At 47.0% G+C, this 19,575-nt stretch overlaps 1 protein-coding gene across 6 annotated transcripts in view; it reads left to right on the top strand.

Moving 5' to 3' along the window:
- The window catches only part of LOC126458199 (NAD kinase-like), a 517,930-nt gene that overhangs the window by 361,308 nt on the left and 137,047 nt on the right, over positions 1-19,575 (top strand). For 2 of the 6 annotated variants that reach the window (XM_050095089.1, XM_050095088.1), the window contains exon 1: positions 842-1,002. The exons of the other annotated variants lie outside the window; for them this stretch is intronic. In XM_050095089.1, the coding sequence (XP_049951046.1) occupies positions 857-1,002 (146 nt within the window). In that variant the 5' untranslated portion in view covers positions 842-856. Of the gene's footprint in view, positions 1-841; positions 1,003-19,575 lie in introns of those variants that run through there. 6 annotated transcript variants of the gene reach the window in all.

Raw genomic sequence — 19,575 nt, 5'->3', positions numbered from 1 at the left:
ACTCCAGAGATATTTCTACTCTATGATGGTAGCGGGACCATAGAGACATCTATCGGTAGCTCGGCATTTGAGCGTACGCATATCCGTTTAGCACTACCATCGCCCACTATTAGCGGACGAGGGCTTGTGCTTGTCGAACTGGCTGCCAGCCAGATTCAGCTATGGAGAACGCTTGCCGCAGCTTCGAAATGCTTGAAACAGTCGATGATGTCGCTTTTCCCACCAAAAACTGCACTGGTATCGTTCGTACTGTAATTACCAACACGACAAAATGAAATAAATTTACGTCCGTGAAATAAATCTTTGGCACTCTTCCAAGTTCTCAACATCTAAAAAAAATTACTTTGTCGACGAAAAAGTTTAGGGGTACGCATCCCCCAGCGTTCCCCCAGAAAAACAGCACCGGATACGAGTATCCGCCGCCGACGTTTGTCGACCAATCAGCGTGAGGAAGCGACAGTGCGTAAATTGAGCAAAGTGAATACAGAGGAAGATGAGACTCCACGTGTAGGGACGTCCTGGAAGGTACGAGCGAGCGAGAGGAAGTGCGTCTTCCCGCAGTACGCAAGCGGCGCGGCCAGGAAGCGGAAGGCGCTCGGAGAGGGAAGGAAGCGGCCGCTTCGAGACCGGCGCGTGCTGCCGCGGCGACATTCGAGTGGCGGCGGCTGCCGAACAGGGAGCTGACGAGGCCGAAGCCAGAGGAGCGGCGGCAAGAGGCGGATAGAGAGAGAGAGAGAGAGAGAGAGAGAGAGAGAGAGAGAGAGAGAGAGAGAGAGGGAGGGAGGGAGATAAGCGGGCAGCAGCTGGCCGGAGCGCGCACCTGCAGGCCAGGTACAGCGGCGCCACGCAGCCAGCCATGTGGCCGCCCGGCGAGCAGCAGCAGCAGCACGCAGTCATGGCCGCGCCGCCGGACGGCGAGGGCCTCGTCGCCACCGCCAGCGTCAACGCCGTCGACGAGCTGACGGACCGCGTGCTGCCGCTAGCTCTGGCACGGAAGCTCAGGTAAAGTGGCCCGACACCCGTCCATCTGTCTACGGCACCTGCGTCGCTAGAGCAGCTACAAGTGTCTGCTTCCGCTGTACGATAACAGCTCCGCACTTTGCGCCCTGCTGCGCTGTCAAGACTCCACGCTCTGAGACTTCCTTTGCGTTTCCAGCGATACGCTGTGTGGTCTAGTAAATAAAAAAACGGTGGCCTATTTATCGTAGCACTATCTTACGGATCACGTCAAGCAGTAGGACACACTGATTGACAGCGTGTAGTGCAGTACGCGACATACCTGATTCCTTTGACCAGAGACGTCGTCATCGGCACCTTTTTATTTTTTTAGTGAAATTTGTGTTAACAGGCTGACATACTGGGTGTCTCTCGTATGGGTCGTCGGCAGATATTAGCAGTTTCACCGGAGTATGAATTAAAAAACGACTTTTGTTCTTACTTTAAGAATTCTCCGCAATATTGAGAGTGGTAGTGATGTTCAGTCCCTATGGGGCACTGTTAAGTGGGGCGTTCCCAAAGGATCGGTGCTGGGGCCACTGCTGTTTCTTATTTATATACATGATATGCCTTCTAGTATTACAGGTGATTCAAAAATATTTGTTTGCTGATCACACCAGCCTGGTAGTGAAGGATCTTGCGTGTAATATTGAGACAGTATCAAATAATGTAGTTCATGAAATAAGTTCGTGGCTTTTGGAAAATAATTTGATGCCAAATCACAGTAAGACTCAGTTTTTACAGTTTCTAACTCGAAGTTCAACAAGAACCGATATTTTGATCAGACAGAATAGGGCATATTACAAGCGTAACGGAACAGTTCAAGTTCCTAGGCGTTCGGATAGATAGTAAACTGTTGTGGAAAGCCCATGTTCAGGCTCTTGTTCAGAAACTAAATGCTGCTTCATTTACCATTAGAACAGTATCTGAAATAAGTGACAGTTCAACACGAAAAGTAGTCTACTTAGCATATTTTCATACGCTTATGTCGTGTGGTATTATTTTTTGGGGTAATTTTTCAGATTCAAAAAGGGTATTTTTGGCTCAAAAACGGGCTGTTCGAGCTATATGTGGTGTAAGTTCGAGAACCTTTTGTCTACCCCTATTCAATAGTCTGGGAATTCTGACATTGCCCTGACAGTATATATTTTCTTTAGTGTTTGTTTGTTGTTAGCAATGTTAGCTTATACCCAAGAGTTAGCAGCTTTCACTCAGTTAATACTAGGCAGAAATCAAATCTGCATGTGCAATGCACTTCCTTGACTCTTGTGCGGAAAGGAGTGCAGTATTCTGCTGCATCCATTTCCAATAAGCTACCATCTTAACTCAAAAATCTTAGCAGTAGCCCAAACACTTTTAAGTCCAAACTGAAGAGTTTCCTGATGGCTCACTCCTATTCTGTCGAGGAGCTTCTGGAAGAGCTGAAAAATTAAGCAAATTCCAGTGTTACATTCTTGATTTTCTTTATTTAAAATTACGACTTGTCACCTGAATATGTTTCTTATATTTCATTTTATCTGTTTCTACTGTCGTGTTATTATTTCATGTATTGACTCGCTCCATGACCATGGAGACTTCTCCTTAATTTGGTCCCACGGAACAATAAATAAATAAGTAAATAAAACTTCAGTCACAACTTTTTGTGTTTTATTAAGTATACGATACTTTTCGTACCGTGTGGGTCCATCATGATGAGTAATTCGTCTTAATACGTGCTTTATTTTTTTCTCTTGAACGAGGTGAAATGCTTCAGTCCGGAACCGCTTGCCTGCTTCGGTCGCAGGTTCGAACCCTGCCTCGGGCATGGATGTGTGTGATGTCCTTAAGTTAGTTGGTTTAAGTAGTTCAAAGTCTTGGGGACTGATGACCTCAGATGTTAAGTCCCACAGTGCTTACAACCATTTGAGGTGAAATGCATATTCCTGTCACGAAAAAGTTTGATGTTAGGTTATGAATTTCCTAAGTCAAACACAGAAAATATGTGCGAAAGAGTGGAAAAGTAAGTTGGTAAGTTCACACTGTTAATCTTTTCCACTATTTCACATATATTATCCGCGTTTGACTTACGAAATTCATAATCTAACATCAAAAGTGACAGGAATATGCATTCACTTCATTCAATAGAAAAAATTAAAGCATGTATTAAGACGAATTACATTTGATGAAGAGCCCACAGGGTCCGAAACGCATCGTGTACTTAATAAAACACGAAAAGTTGTGACCGAAGTCGTTTTTTAATTCATACCTCCAGTGTATTGAATACAGTCACGTTTGAAGCTGCGAGATATGGATAGAATTAAATTAGCAATTTAGTTTTTGCAACGTGTAATTGGTATCAGCCCAAACAAATACTGTTCGTAATGTGTTTCACGCGACGCCCAGCCATCGGCCGAACGCGTCGGTTTGCTTCCCCTTTCAAACAAAATGATTTTTAAATCGGAATTTTATTTGCCCATTCGATAAGGCGCTGCCAGATTAAACGTTTTTGGGAGGTGACTGCCAACAGCCGTTAAGTAACGTATCAAATGTGTATTTGTACCAGCAGCTGTTTTTATTGTAAACCAACATTCTACTGGTTTCGGTCTTCGACCATCTTCACGGATGAAGGGTTAATACGGTTTAAGTCACCATATTGCATTAGTGGTTACTTAAAATGTGTAGAGTATGCCATAAATGTAAATATATGACACAGCACTTTCAAACCTCTGTATACACTTACTATTCGGGGGTTTGCTTTTAAAGCAGAGCAGTACTGCTCTGTATACATGTGGTATTCGTATATTTGCTTTTAGAGTCCTGTGTCATCTATTCACATTCGTGGCATGCACTACATATTTTAGGTAATGACTAATGCAATATGGTGGCTTAAACCACTTTAACCCTTCATCCGTGAAGATGGTCGAAGACCGAAACCGGTGGAATTTGGGTTTAAAATAAAAACAGCTGATGGTTCAAATACGCATGATTGGGGAGAAGAGAAGTTTGTGGCACAACTTAACCAGAAGAAGGGATCGGTTGGTAGGACATGTTCTGAGGCATCAAGGGATCACCAATTTAGTATTGGAGGGCAGCGTGGAGGGTAAAAATCGTAGAGGGAGACCAAGAGATGAATACACTAAGCAGATTCAGAAGGATGTAGGTAGCAGTAGGTACTGGGAGATGAAAAAGCTTGCACAGGATAGAGTGGCATCGAGAGCTGCATCAAACCAGTCTCAGGACTGAAGACCACAACAACAACAACAACAACAACAACAACAACAACGCTACCAGATTACCCTAGCTTGATACCGTTTTCGAGCACGAAGGTAGCAGTCAGCGCGCCAGGGCGGTGTGCTGTGTGTTCCAGTACTGGCTTTTGCTCGTATCTTATTGTCCTTGTTAATACAGAGCGGTAAAACGAATATCGCACTAGACTAATTAGGGACCGCTCTGTCGAAAAGGCACGTAAAATTTCGCTTTAAAAATCATTTTGTTTGTAACGCGAAAGAAACCGATGAGACAGGCAGCAATCGTTTGGGTTGTCTCCAGCTGCACAGTAAATGCAAACACGAAATTGCATATAGCTGCCGAAACAGCAGAGAAAACGCGCTTCTTAAGAGAGACACGGAATATAACGTAGTCCGAAGCCTAGCTTAGCTTCGAAGATGATTGATAATTTGGTTATCAGTTGATAAAGCCATCCAATGTGTCAGGGTAGCTTTAATTGACCTCATCTTTAAATCCAGATTATGCCGGTGCAGATTATGCGTGCGAAGTTCAGCGGTTTTCGAAGTAAACGAAGGCAGAAGTCCTTTATTATGATTAGAATGAATATTTTCGCTTGTTGTTGTGGTCTTCAGTCCTGAGACTGGTTTGATGCAACTCTCCATGCTACTATATCCTGTGCAAGCTTCATCTCCCAGTACCTACTGCAGCCTACTCCTTCTGAATCTGCTTAGTGTATTCATCTCTTGGTATCCCTCTATGATTTTTACCCTCCACGCTGCCCTCCAATACTAAATTGGTGATCCCTCAATGTCTCAGAACATGTCCTACCAACCGATCCCTTCTTCTAGTCAAGTTGTGCCACAAGCTCGTCTTCTCCCCAATTCTATTCAATACCTCCGCATTAGTTATGTGATCAACCCACCTAATCTTCAGCATTCTTCTGTAGCACCACATTTCGAAAGCTTCTATTCTCTTTTTGTCTAAGCTATTTATCGTCCACGTTTCACTTCCATACATGGCTACACTCCATACAAATACTTCCAGAAACGACTTCCTGACACTTAAATCTATACTCGATGTTAACAAATTTCTCTTCTTCAGAAACGCTTTCCTTGCCATTGCCAGTCTACATTTTATATCCTCTCTACTTCAACCATCATCAGTTATTTTGCTCCCCAAATCGCAAAACTCCTTTACTACTTTAAGTGTCTTATTTCCTAATCTAATTCCCTCAGCATCACCCGATTTAATTCGACTACATTTTCGCTTAGAATACTCTATTATACATGCGATTCATGGTTTATCCAGGGGTTCCCAACAAAATTTTCTCGAGGACCCCCTCATCGAGCATGATTGGTACCTTGTCATATCACAGTATCACGTACCTAAAAAAGCCAAATTAAGAGTCTTTTTATACGTTTTCTATTTTTGGTACTTAGAAAAAACATTGACATATTCATTATTGAAAAAATATTGAGCTTAAAACTTTTTCAATTTAGCCATCATTGTTGTTGTTAAATTTATGATTATTGTTCTAAATCTTTGCTGCAAATCTGGGTGTTTAGTGTAACAAACGCCTTAAAAAAATAGTGTGCTTGTGTCAGTTGGCTCTAGGAAGATGCCAGACGCAGGAGTTAGCGTTCGCTAAAGCTCTGCTCATGTAGGAAGCGGCCAAAACATAATAATCTGGTACCATACGAAATATATTTAATATATTTTTTATTCTAATAGCATCTTGCGGACCCCTCTGGCATAGCTCGCAGACCCCTGGGGGTCCGCAGACCACCTGTTGGGAACCATTGGTTTATCGCGCTCACCGCGGTGTATAAATTCGTTCTTCTGCTATAACAGCGCTGAGGACAAGATTCGTCTGACTATATATTTTGACATTCCGGAAAATGAGAACCATCGTCAGGAAAAAAACAAAAAAAACTGAACGAAAAACGTAAAAACAAAAAAATTGGACAACCTGTGCTCTCAGCTTGCGTAAGTAAAGCAGTAAGTAGTCTTTCAAATGTGACGTATACCAACACTAGATAGAAGATTCCTGTACTGATAAGTCTCTTTTAGATTACTGTCTCGGTTGTGCATTAACGCGGATAATCGGCAATTTGTAGAATGAATAAAAATGCAACGCAGTCAGACACCAATTTTTATGTTTTGATTTTTATTGTTATTAAGGTGCCTTTTCATGTCACAATATCTACCATCCTGCGCATCCTCATTGTGTGCTTTCTTCGCGAGCACTCCATTTGAGCTTAACACATTCACTGTGCACGAACCTTATTTATTTTTATTGTGCACGAGCATTAAATGATTACCTTCTCCCAGAAAACCCCTATTTTCTCCCAGTATCGACGCCCTCAAAAATCCACATATTCTCGCGAGGATGCCGATATTTTGATAATTAAAATACTCGTGGTTGTATGGCGTCGTACTCTCGCCGGCGTGGTTACCCAGTGTTAAACGTTGTGTGACAGCGTTACCGGTCAGAACGGAAGCGCCGTATCTGTTCAGTACTTCCCACTGCTGTGTGAAATGTATGCTCATCCATTCTTAAGTAATTGATGTACGACTTGACGTCTTCCACTGTAAGCTCACGTAACAAGTTTTGTTGAATGCTTTTATCGTGTCGTCGTAAAACCCACGGCGTCACCCAGATTAGATTAATTTTTCGTTCCATAGATCCGTGCTGAGGAGATCCTCGTGGATGTGGAACATGTCGATTTTTTTTAAGTTGAAATAACAATACTAATAGTATGAATAAATACATCATTTGTTTTTATTAAAACTTTCGCCAATGGAGTAGAAGGAGTTGGCCAGTAGTAAGTCTTTCAGGCTCCTTTTAAACTGATCTTTATTTGTAACTAAATTTTTTATGTTTGCTGGCAAATTATTGAAGATGAGTGTTCCTGAGTAGTGGACCCCTTTTTGAACTAAAGTAAGTGCGCTTTTAAGTCCTTGTGCAGATAATTTTTGTTCCTGGTATTGTATGTATGAACTGAGTTGTTTGTTGGAAAAAGAGATGTATTATTTACGACAAATTTCATTAAGAAGTGAATATACTGATAGGCAGTAGTTAGTATACCCAGTTCTTTGAAGAGGTTTCTGCAGGAGGTCCGTGAATTTACTCCACAAATAATACGTATTACACGCTTTTGGACCTTGAAAACTTTTGTTTGACTTCAAGATTTACCCCCAAAATATTATCCCATATGACATTATGGAATGAAAGTATGCAAGCTTTTTCATTTTTATGTTGCCTATGTCTGCTAACACTCGAATTGCAAATACAGATTTGTTAAGGCCTTTCTGCAGTTCTGTGGTGTGCTCCTCCCAACTGAATTTATTATCAAGTTGTAATCCCAGGACTTTTAAGACTGTCAACCTCGTATGTATGGTTCCATTTTTTTCCCCCCACTTCTTTTCCGCATGTGCACACAATGCAATTGGAGTACGTAGAACTGCTGCGGTTAAATAACAAGTTGTTGTCAGCCACCTTGAACTTTGACGAAAAATTTGATGACAGTGTAATACCCCTTGTAGCGCTACGTCAAAGATCTTTGTCAAATATATTGGACGGAATATTGGATCACATCTTTGATCAAATCTTTGACAAAGAAATTTGATAGTGTAATACCGGCCTAATCGCTTTCTGTGTACTTACACTCGTCCACCCTGTTCGCAAATGGCTGACATGTGGCGCGTGCGATTTCGGCGACGCGATAACTGCTCCGCAAGGTCGGCCAAGCTGGCGACTCGCTCTCCGCCAATTAACGAGCTGTCTGTGTAGTGTGCGGCCTGATGTTGCCCGCTGTTCCCGCTCTGGGGCGGGCCCGTATAGCGCGACTGGTGCCAAACATCAGCGGCTTGCGCCTCTTCCGGTATGGCAAAGCGCTTCGCGAACTTTAGTCTGCCGCCTTCGTCTTTGCTTGGAGAGAGATATTCTTTGCACGCCGAATAACTGTGCGGTCATCGTCGCCTGTAACGTTGCTCTGCAGTACGCACTTGGCCGGAAATTTTCCACTGACTGGCAATTAGTGTTTCCACGAGCAGTGTGTTGGACGCGAAGTTAATGAATGTGTCGCGTCTGTGGAAATGCCACTAATTAGTAGCGAGGTGCTGTCGACTGTATCGCAGATAATTTCGTTGCCGCTGGAGTAAAAGCCGTTTTAGTGTACCTTCAGTGGCAGTTAAATAGCATCAGCAGTCGTCTAACAAGTGATAACCCAGGAAATGGATGTCTTAACTAACCGTTGACCAGTGCTTACTGTAGTGTCTTGTACAGCAAGGAAGCAAGGGGGAGGGTGTTGTTATGGGCGTCCGGTAACCTTTTCCACAACACAAACGCACACATGGATTAATACGCTTCTTCATTTACATGTATATTTACTTAACTGGAATAGAGTCGATATGTTGGGGTAAAGCTCATCAGTAATAGTCCTCTTGCAGACAATATTGGTAATGTTGCTTTTGTATCCCGCCTGAAAGGCGGCGCGTGGGTAGGAGAAGGAGCAGGAAAAATGGTCGGTACTGCAGTGAGTTTAAAATGGTTTACTGGTGCGAGAAACAATACATAACTTTCTACAGATGCGAAGTCTTCGACCCGTCGTGTGGAGAGCAAACTGAAGCGAAGTTTCCTGGCTGGCTGCACCTGATAAAAAGCCGCGAAGCAGTCGCGGAGCTCGTAGAACTCGACAGCACCGGCTAGAGGGCGCTGTCGTCTGTCTCGTGGTAGTGCCAACCTTTGAAACTATACGTTGCTATCGATACTACAGTTGCTATTACAAGCTTTAGTCTCACTGCTGGAGAAGTACAAGTCCCACTATAGTCAAATGGTTCAAATGGCTGTAAGCACTATGGGACTTAACATCTGAGGTCATCAGTCCCCTAGAACTTAGAACTACTTAAACCTAGCTAACCTAAGGACATCACACACATCCATTCCCGAGGCAGGATTCGGACCTGCGACCGTTGCAGCAGTGCGGTTCCGGACTGAAGCGCCTAGAACCGCTCGGCCACAGCGGCCGGCCCACTATAGTCACTGATCTGGTCGCTAGGTGCTGTCGGAGCCTGTGACGTGAACTGCGAATATACTGACAGACTCCAAACTGTAAGAGTGAGTCAGTAAGGCCCTCCGGTCAGGGGACGGCCTAAATACTTGCTGCCGAGATAGTGTTGGCAGCGTGTTGCTTGCGTGTGTGTGTGTGTGTGTGTGTGTGTGTGTGTGTGTGTGTGTTGATAGGCGCGCTTGAGCCAGCGAATCTTAGTTTCATCTTTGCCGAATTGTGTGCTAGCGACAGCTTACGCCAGCACACTTATTTGTATCAGGTCGCGCTGGTGTTTTAAATGTCATCAGTAGTTGTAGAATACTTTATTCTAGAAGTAAGTGCTACGAGGGCTGGTTATACATTCGACAGTTGCAGCACAAGAAGGCATAAAAATATATTTTGTGTGCCTCACTTGAGTCGAGAGTCAGTCCAGTGGTTGGAACACAGACTGAAGACCATATCGCAAATTTCTCAGTGTGCAGGTGCTAGGACGAAGATGCTACAGTTGTAACTGTTAAAAATGTAGTTTCTTAAAATGAAGGTGTTAAGGCTGCCGGTATTAAAAGTGTAATTTCCAGTAACAATTTCATACTTTGCCGGCCGGTGTGGCCGAGCGGTTCTAGGCGCTTCAGTCTGGAATCGCGACCGCTACGGTCGCAGGTTCGAATCCTGCCTCAGGCATGGATGTGTGTGATGTCCTTAGGTTAATTAGGTTTAAGTTCTATGAGACGGATGACCTCAGATGTTAAGTCCCATAGTACTCACAGCCATTTGAACCATTTGAATTTCATACTGCGTAATAGTTTCCAAGCGTGAGAAACATTGTCCGCCCTTGTTGTAGCCACTGATTTTATTTCAGTCTGCTTCTCGTAAGCATCTTTCGAATTCGTTAGGTTAATTTGGTGGAGGGGACCAAACAGCGACGTCATCCGTCCCATTGGATTAGGGAAAGTTGGGGAAGGAAGTCGACTGTGCCCTAACCATCTCGGCATTTGCCTGGAGCGATTTAGGGAAATTACGAAAAACCTAAATCGGGATGGCCGGACGCGGGTTTGAACCGTCGTCCTCCTGAATGCGAGTCCAGTGTTCTAACCACTGCTCCACCTCGCTCGGTTTCGAATTCGTCACGCGATTAAATGCACGTAGTTGTTTTCAACATGACGAACAATAAAGATGTTGAACAGAGCTCTGTGTAAACAGAGACACGACAAGTTTACCAAGAGGCTGATAGTAGGCCAGTAATAAGAACGCGTAGCTGTCATTCGACAGGTAATAATTGACTCTTGAATATTGTATAATCCTGAACTCAAGTTAATTACAGTTTGCACCGCTTGTATAAACTAGCACTTCCTCCCAGCATGCTGACCAGTCTATATTACAACCGCAGAAACATTTTGTCGCTCACTCGAAGGCAACTTTAGATAAAATTCTTCTCTTATCGATGGTGGACGATGAAAACCTTGCACCTCCAGCTGTCTGTGGAAACTTCGTGATTCCAGTGACCAGTAACCTCCATTATCAAGGACACGTTTGGACACGTTTGGAAGTGCATGGATTTCTCCAATCTGTCAATAACTAGGCTTCTATTGTATTGTGACATATGTAGCAACATTTTCTGTCTCTCTTCCTCTCTCTTCCTCTCTCTTCCTCTCTCTTCCTCTCTCTTCCTCTCTCTTCCTCTCTCTTCCTCTCTCTTCCTCTCTCTTCCTCTCTCTTCCTCTCTCTTCCTCTCTCTTCCTCTCTCTTCCTCTCTCTTCCTCTCTCTTCCTCTCTCTTCCTCTCTCTTCCTCTCTCTTCCTCTCTCTTCTCTTCTCTCTCTTCCTCTCTCTTCCTCTCTCTTCCTCTCTCTTCCTCTCTCTTCCTCTCTCTTCCTCTCTCTTCTCTCTCTTCTCTCTCTCTCTCTCTCTCTCTCTCTCTCTCTCTCTCTCTCTCTCTCTCTCTCTCTCTCTCTCTCTCACACACACACACACACACACACACACACACACAGTTTTTGTATCTCGCGTAAAATTTAACACAGAGGAGTTAAGAGGTTTTCATGGCCTACCGTCTTTATGTAAATAGACCTTATGACGTCATTGGCTCCAAAGACTAAAGCTGTAGCTGCCCAGTTATATCGTGTGTACGACACAGGGCCACAGATCTGTACCCACGCAGCCGGTCAGTGGTGCACTGTGGACCTTCGCTTATCGCGACAGTCTTATCAACGTCTCTGGCCTTTTAGGTACTTAACCTGGAATAATGGAACATTTCCACGAAATACCAGCCATGGTAGTTATTAGTTGGAAACAGCCCTTCTAAAATAACACATGGAATGAAGAAGAATTGGTTTATTCGCTTAGGGATGAGGATACTGCGATACGCCACGACAGGATAACACGGTCTTTTTAATGTTCCGTGTTTTCACGACGGAACGTTCTGCGTCTTTTCCGTAGTTTGTCTTTCAGCATTACCATCATTACTTCCTAGAGTTCGTGCATTTCACTAGATGTACACTACTGGCCATTAAAATTGCTACACCACGAAGACGACGTGCTACAGACTCGAAATTTAACCGACAGGAAGAAGATGCTGTGATGTGCAAAGGATTAGATTTTCAGAGCATTCACACAAGGTTGGCGCCGGTGGCGACACATCTAACGTGCTGACGTAAGGAAAGTTTCCAACCGATTTCTCATACATAAACGGCAGTTGTCTGGCGTTGCCTGGTGAAACGCCGGCCGCGGTGGTCTAGCGGTTCTAGGCGCTCAGTCCGGAACCGCGCGGCTGCTACGGTCGCAGGTTCGAATCCTGCCTCGGGCATGGATGTGTGTGACGTCCTTAGGTTAATTAGGTTTAAGTAGTTCTAATTCTAGGGGACTGATGACCACAGATGTTAAGTCCCATAGTGCTCAGAGCCATTTGAACCATTTGAACCTGGTGAAACGTTGTTGTGATGCCTCGTGTAAGAAGGAGAAATGCGTACCATCACGTTTCCGACTTTGATAAAGGTCGGATTGTAGCCTATCGCAAGTGCGGTTTATCGTATCGCGGCATTGCTGCTCGTGTTGGTCGAGATCCAATGACTGTTAACAGAATATGGAATCGGTGGGTTCAGGAGGGTAATACGGAACGCCGTGCTGGATCCCAACGGCCTCGTATCACTAGCAGTCGAGATGACAGGCATCTCATCAGCATGGCTGTAACGGATCGTGCAGCCACGTCTCCATCCCTGAGTCAACAGATGGTGACGTTTGCAAGACAACCACCATCTGCACGAACAGTTCGACGACGTTTGCAGCAGCATGGACTATCAGCCATTGGTTACGCGTCTCGGTCACCTCTTGTTCGCTTTGACGGCACTCTGAACAGTGGACGTTACATTTCAGATGTGTTACGACCCGTGGCTCTACCCTTGATTCGATCCCTGCGAAACCCTACATTTCAGAAGGACAATGCACGACCGGATGTTGCAGGTCCTGTACGAGCCTTTCTGGATACAGAAAATGTTCGACTGCTGCCCTGGCCAGCACATTCTTCAGATCTCTCACCAATTGAAAACGTCTGGTCAATGGTGGCCGAGCAACTGTCTCGTCGCAATACGCCAGTCACTACTCTTGATGAACTGTGGTATCGTGTTGAAGCTGCATGGGCAGCTGCACCTTTACACGCCATCCAAGCTCTGTTTGACTCAATGCCCAGGCGTATCAAGGCCGTTATTACGGCCAGAGGTGGTTGTTCTGGGTACTGATTTCTCAGGATCTATGCACCCAAATTGCGTGAAAATGTACTCACATGTCAGTTCTAGTATAATATATTTGTCGAATGAATACCCGTTTATCATCTGCATTTCTTCTTGGCGTAGCAATTTTAATGGCTAGTAGTGTATTATGTGGTGTCACCGCCAGACACCACACTTGCTAGGTGGTAGCCTTTTAAATCGGCCGCGGTCCGCTAGTATACGACGGACCCGCGTGTCGCCACTGTCAGTAATTGCAGACCGAGCGCCGCCACACGGCAGGTCTAGAGAGACTTACTAGCACTCGCCCAGTTGTACGGACGACTTAGCTAGCGATGCAACACTGACGAAGCCTCGTTTATTTGCAGAGAAGATAGTTAGAATAGCCTTCAGCTAAGTCAATGGCTACGACCTAGCAAGGCGCCACAGCAATTGATAGTTATCGTATGAAGCATGTCTCATCAAGAACGATGTATACAAATGATGGATTAAAGTTAAGTATTCCAGAAGCTACGTACTTTTCTTTATAGCATTCATTACGTATCCTGTTTCAGACCTCACGCCATCCTGCGTGAGTTTAAGTGCGTGCCTTTCGGTTACCCGTCACTGTGGACTGGCTGTCTTGTCAGTCCACAACATATTATGTTTGTGTGAAGGCATTTAAATTTTTGTTTGTGTAATTATATGGCTCTGTATCCCTGAGTGCCACGAAGAAAACACCATTTCTGAAAAAACAACGGCATGTTGGGGATTTTTAAAGAGATGACAAATTCACAGAATTACGTCGGTGCAAAGCTCAGTGTGTAGCTGCTGAGAGACTGCTTTAAAACAGAAATTGTACCGCTTATGCAATGAAACAGTCCGTCTGGTGGGAAGACAAGCGAGGTACGAGGCCATTTGAATAAGCGTATGTTAATGGACGGGCAGTTACGTCTTCTGTGCCAGCCGCTTGTCACCCAGAGGGAATTCCCCCATCCCCACTCTCGCGTGGCGGCTTTATAGCCATTTACGAACCTCTCACCTGGCCGCGAGGCAGAACCGGCCTCCGTGGTTATGCGTACGAACGTCCCTCTATTTGCGCCGCCGCCGCCGAACAGGGCCTCGCTTGCACCTCCGCCAAGCACGGCCGGATGACTTGCAAAGTGGCGCGACCTTCCCTCTCGCACAGTGTAATTGTTGTGCGGCTGTGCTTTGTCCCACTCCGCCATTAGGATAATTGCCGGCACTAATAATCTCGCGGCCTCGCTTCCTGCCGGCAGGCCTCGTTCTCTTCCTTGCCGCACTATGGCGCTGCAGGCGTGATACTGGTCATGGACCTTGGTCCCCAAAGACGTAGCTGTAAAGTAACGACCGAGCCAAGTGCTTACGTTGTGCAGGATGTAACTCGGCGGTTTTCTGGCAGCTGAGGAATCGCAAAACTGGGGTGACTTCGCGGAGGTACGGATTGTTTGCATCCGTTGCCAACATTATCTAGCAAACAACACAGCGCGCCGTAGCATTTTATTACACACAGTGACTGCACCCCCCAGGGGATCCACAACTCTTTTGTGGATACGTGTGTAGCGAGCATGGGACCCCGAGCTAATGTGGCCTTCCTTCCTTTCCGGGCTGCATACCTTCCCTTCCCGTATCCTTCCCCATCCCCCATCTTCGCCCCCCCCTCACCTCTGGCTCTTTCCTTCCCTTTCTCCCCCTCTGGGAGTATGGTTTGTGCCTACGTCCGGAGACGGACGCTTGTAAATGTACCGCACTCTTCGCCTTCCTTGCTTGTATGTCTTCATCTTTCTTCGTCCTTCTCTATTCCCTACCTCTTCTCTTTACCTCTTCTCTTTACCCTTTTCTCCGCTGCGGCGTTTGAGACCTCTCTTCTTTCCTTTCCCTGTCTTTCTTCCTCCCTGTGCGTGTCTGAAGGCCGACCCACGCACTTCCATGCGTAGCCGGTGACGGGGTAACGCGTAATTCCCCGCCCCGGGTAGACAGGTAGGACACGTACGTACCCCCTGGTAACGGCCAGGCCCAGGGAGGGGTGATTACCCGAGCTGATACCTTCCGAAAGTGCCGATTGGTCCCTCCGTCCGTTTGTCGGGAGGTGTGACCTGAGGTGTGAACAATCACCTAAGGCGGGTGTGCCCTCGGTGAGGGCCCCCACAAGGGAGGAGCGCGCCATCGGAGACGCCGGTAATCATGGGGGATTCTTCCGCAATGGTTTCCTCACCTTCCACTATGTCTGCTCACAAACGTAAGTTCACTGAGTCTCAGCCACAGACGGTTCTTCCATCGTTGCCACAGTTCCTTGTTGTTTCTCGGTCTGACGAAGGTCACGACTTTTCCACGGTCAACCCTTTCATTATTCAGAAAGGTGTCGACGCAATTGCGGGTCCTGTAAAGTCTTGTTCCAGATTACGGAATGGCACCCTGTTGTTAGAAACACACAGTGCCCTCCAGGCTCAAAAATTGCTGCGTACGTCTCTGCTCCACACCTTCCCTGTCCGGGTGGAACCGCACCGTACCTTAAATTCCTCGCGTGGAGTCGTTTATACACGCTCCCTCGATGGATTGTCTGACGAAGAAATTCAGCACTACCTGTCTGACCAGGGCGTCACTGCTGTTCATCGGGTTATGAAAAGGGTTGACTCGAACATCATTCCAACCCGCACTGTCTTCTTGACATTTGACAAAGTTCAACTCCCATCAAAAATCAAAGCAGGCTATGAGATAATTTCCGTTCGCCCTTATGTCCCAAACCCTACGCGTTGCTATCGGTGTCAGCGGTTCAATCACACCAGCCAGTCCTGTTCCAATCCGGCCAAATGTGTTACGTGTGGCAGGGATGCCCATGAGGGTGCTTGTCCACCTCCATCCCCTCGCTGCATCAACTGTATGGGTGACCACGCTGCTTCCTCTCGAGATTGCCCTGTTTTTAAGGACGAAAAGCTGATCCAGGAAATAAGAGTGAAGGAAAAGGTGTCGACCTTTGCTGCTCGAAAGTTACTCGCCAGTCGACAGCCCACCGTGCCTCAGAAAGGAACATACAGCACTGTTCTTGCTTCTCCTCGGCCAACAAAGGAGGCGGCCACGCAGACTTTGCGACCTTACATTTAGTACTACGGTCGTCAGATCGGCCAGCGCAAAGATCGCCCGTTCAACCTCACCACTTTCGCCTGCCCACTCTATGGCTCACCCTTCGTCGGGTTCTGCTAAATCTCGAGCCCAAAAGTCAGACGCCAAGTCTTCAAAAAAAGAGCATTCTCGTGAAGAGTTTTTACGTACTGCGACTTCACAACCATCGGTTCCTCCTTCATCTAAACATACCTCCAAGAAGGCTACGAAGAAACACAGTTCCTCTCCTTCTCCGCCAAGGCGTGTCCCATCTACAGCACCTCCTGGCGGAAATCGCCCTCGGCCATCTTCTGTGTCGCCGAGGCGCACTGTTGGTGGCCGGTCAACTGGCCGATCGTTGGTGGCAGGAGCTGCTCCTGACCAACCTATGGATCAGGATCTTCTGCCTTCGACTGAATGCCATTCCATGCTGTCGGTCGCAAGCTCTGAGCAGTCGTTGAGTTGACAGCACCCTTGGTCACGTTCCTCCCTTTTCTGTTCACCCAATGTCCATTATCCACTGGAATATCCGCGGCATTCGCGCCAATCGGGAGGAATTGTCGATCCTCTTACGATCCTACTCGCCGGTCGTCTTCTGTCTTCAGGAAACAAAGCTGCGTCCCCATGACCGCTTTGTTCTCCCTCATTTTCAGTCCGTCCGATATGACCTCCCCTCTGTTGAAGGCACTCCAGCCCATGGAGGACTCATGATTCTGCTCCATGATACTCTCCATTATCACCCAATCCCCATAAACACTTCCTTCCAAGCTGTCGCCGTCCGTCTTTCCCTTTCTGGATACACGTTCTCTCTTTGTACGGTATACATTCCATCGTCTACACCAATGGCACGAGCTGATCTCCTTCATCTTCTTGATCAGCTTCCACCCCCCTATTTGTTGGTTGGGGACTTCAATGCCCACCACCCGCTTTGGGGATCTCCACATCCTTGTCCACGTGGCTCACTATTGCTAGACGTCTTCCACCAAGCGGATCTAGTCTGCCTCAACACTGGGGTCCCCACATTTTTGTCTGCCTCCACGGCAAATTTATCTCATTTGGACCTTGCGGTCGGTACTGTTCCGCTAGCTCGGCGCTTGGAATGGTTCGCCCTTGATGATACACACTCGAGTGACCACTTTCCATGTGTTCTTCGACTGCAGCCTCAACTGCCATATATGCGCTCGCGACGCTGGAAGTTTGCCCAAGCCGATTGGACACTTTTTTCGTCTCTAGCGACATTCGATGACCGTCGCTTTCCCAGCGTCGACGATGAGGTCACACATTTTACCGACGTTATTCTCACAGCTGCGGAACGTTCAATACCACGCACCTCCGCATTGCCCCGGCGCCCCCCAGTTCCTTGGTGGAACGAGGCATGCCGTGACGCAATACGTGAGCGGCGACGTGCTCTTCGCATTTTCCGTCACCATCCAACTTTGTCCAACTGTATCCGATATAAGCAGCTCCGTGCGCGATGCCGTCGCGTCATCCGCGATAGCAAGAAGGCAAGCTGGAAATTCTTTACTAGCTCATTTAACAACTTCACTCCCTCCTCGGAAGTTTGGAGTCGGCTTCGACGGTTCTCAGGCGCGCCTAGTTTCTCCCCGGTCTCTGGGCTCACTGTCGCGCATGATACCTTAGTGGACCCCGTCGCAATTTCTAACTCATTGGGTCAGCACTTTGCTGAGATTTCGAGCTCTTCAAATTACCCGCCAGCGTTTCTCCCGAAGAAACGTGCAGCGGAAGTGCGACATCTTGCTTTCTCCTCTCAAAATCGCGAAAGCTACAATACTGTTTTCTCCATGCGCGAACTCCAACATGCACTCTCTTCTTCTCGCTCCTCCGCCCCAGGACCGGATGGTATCCATGTCCAAATGTTGCTGCATTTATCAACCCATAGCCTGCGTTACCTCCTTCGCCTTTATAATCGAATTTGGACCGACAGTACCTTTCCCAGGCGATGGCGGGAAGCTATTGTCGTTCCCGTTCCGAAACCTGGAAAGGACAAACATCTCCCCTCTAGCTATCGTCCCATTTCTCTCACGAGTAGTGTCTGTAAGGTTTTGGAGCGTATGGTGAATTACCGTTTAGCTTGGTGGCTGGAGTCCCGCAGTCTTTTAACACCAGCCCAATGCGGATTCCGAAAGCATCGTTCTGCTGTTGACCATCTTGTTGCTCTCTCCACTTATATCATGAACAATTTTCTCCGGAAACGCCAAACGGTAGCAATATTTTTTGATCTGGAGAGAGCGTACGATACCTGTTGGAGGACAGGCATCCTCCGCACACTGTTCTCTTGGGGCTTTAGAGGCCGGCTGCCCCTTTTTCTTCGCGAATTTATGGCAGAGCGCACATTTAGGGTGCGGGTGAATACTACTCTCTCCCGTACTTTCTCCCAAGAAAACGGGGTACCCCAGGGCTCCGTGCTGAGTGTTGTACTGTTTGCCATTGCCATAAATCCAATTATGGATTGTCTCCTTCCTGATGTCTCGGGCTCCCTCTTTGTGGACGATTTTGCGATCTACTACAGCTCTCAACGGACCAGCCTTCTTGAAAGACGTCTTCAAGGATGTCTCGATCGCCTCCACTCGTGGAGCATCGAAACCGGCTTCCGTTTCTCACCCAGTAAGACCGTTTGTGTTAATTTTTGGCGACGTAAGGAGTTTCTTCCGCCCTCCTTACATCTAGGTCCTGTCAACCTTCCGTTTTCCGACGTCGCTAAATTCTTGGGTCTTATGTTTGACAGAAAACTGTGCTGGTCCTCCCACGTTTCCTATCTTTCGGCTCGCTGTCTGCGTTCCCTTAACACCCTCCGTGTCCTGAATGGTACCTCTTGGGGAGCGGACCGAGTGGTCCTTCTCCGCCTCTATCGCGCCTTAGTGCGCTCGAAATTGGATTATGGAAGCATAGTCTACTCCTCTGCTCGGCCGTCTATTCTTCGGCGTCTCGACTCTATCCACCACCGTGGATTACGTTTAGTGTCTGGAGCTTTTTACACCAGCCCTGTGGACAGCCTTTATGCTGAGACTGCTGAACCTCCGCTGTCCAATCGGCGGGCAGTCCTTCTGAGTCGTTATGCTAGCCATCTGTCTTCCATGCCTGCTAATCCAGCCCATAACCTTTTTTTCGACGCCTCCTTTGATGTCAGGTATGCAGGCCGCTCCTCCTCCCTACTACCCCCGGGAGTCCGCTTCCGTCAACTGCTCCATTCTCTTTCCTTCCGCTTTCCTAAAACCTTCTTGACAACTTGGGGTACAGCACCGCCTTGGCTCCGTCCCCGGATCGACTTGCTCAGAGACCTATGTCAATTTCCCAAGGATGGTACCCCTACACTTGTTTACCGTCGGGCATTTGCTGCTCTATGTGCACAAATGACGGAAGCCACATTTATTTACACCGATGGCTCGAAAACATCGTTAGGTGTAGGGAGTGCCTATATTGTTGGCGACACCCCAAATCACTTTCGGCTTCCCGACCAGTGTTCGGTTTATACTGCGGAGCTTT

The sequence above is a fragment of the Schistocerca serialis genome, chromosome 2 (genome assembly GCF_023864345.2).
Source record: "Schistocerca serialis cubense isolate TAMUIC-IGC-003099 chromosome 2, iqSchSeri2.2, whole genome shotgun sequence".
In the NCBI taxonomy this organism is placed as follows: Eukaryota; Metazoa; Arthropoda; class Insecta; order Orthoptera; family Acrididae; genus Schistocerca; species Schistocerca serialis.
This window is presented reverse-complemented; position numbering and strand designations above follow the sequence as displayed.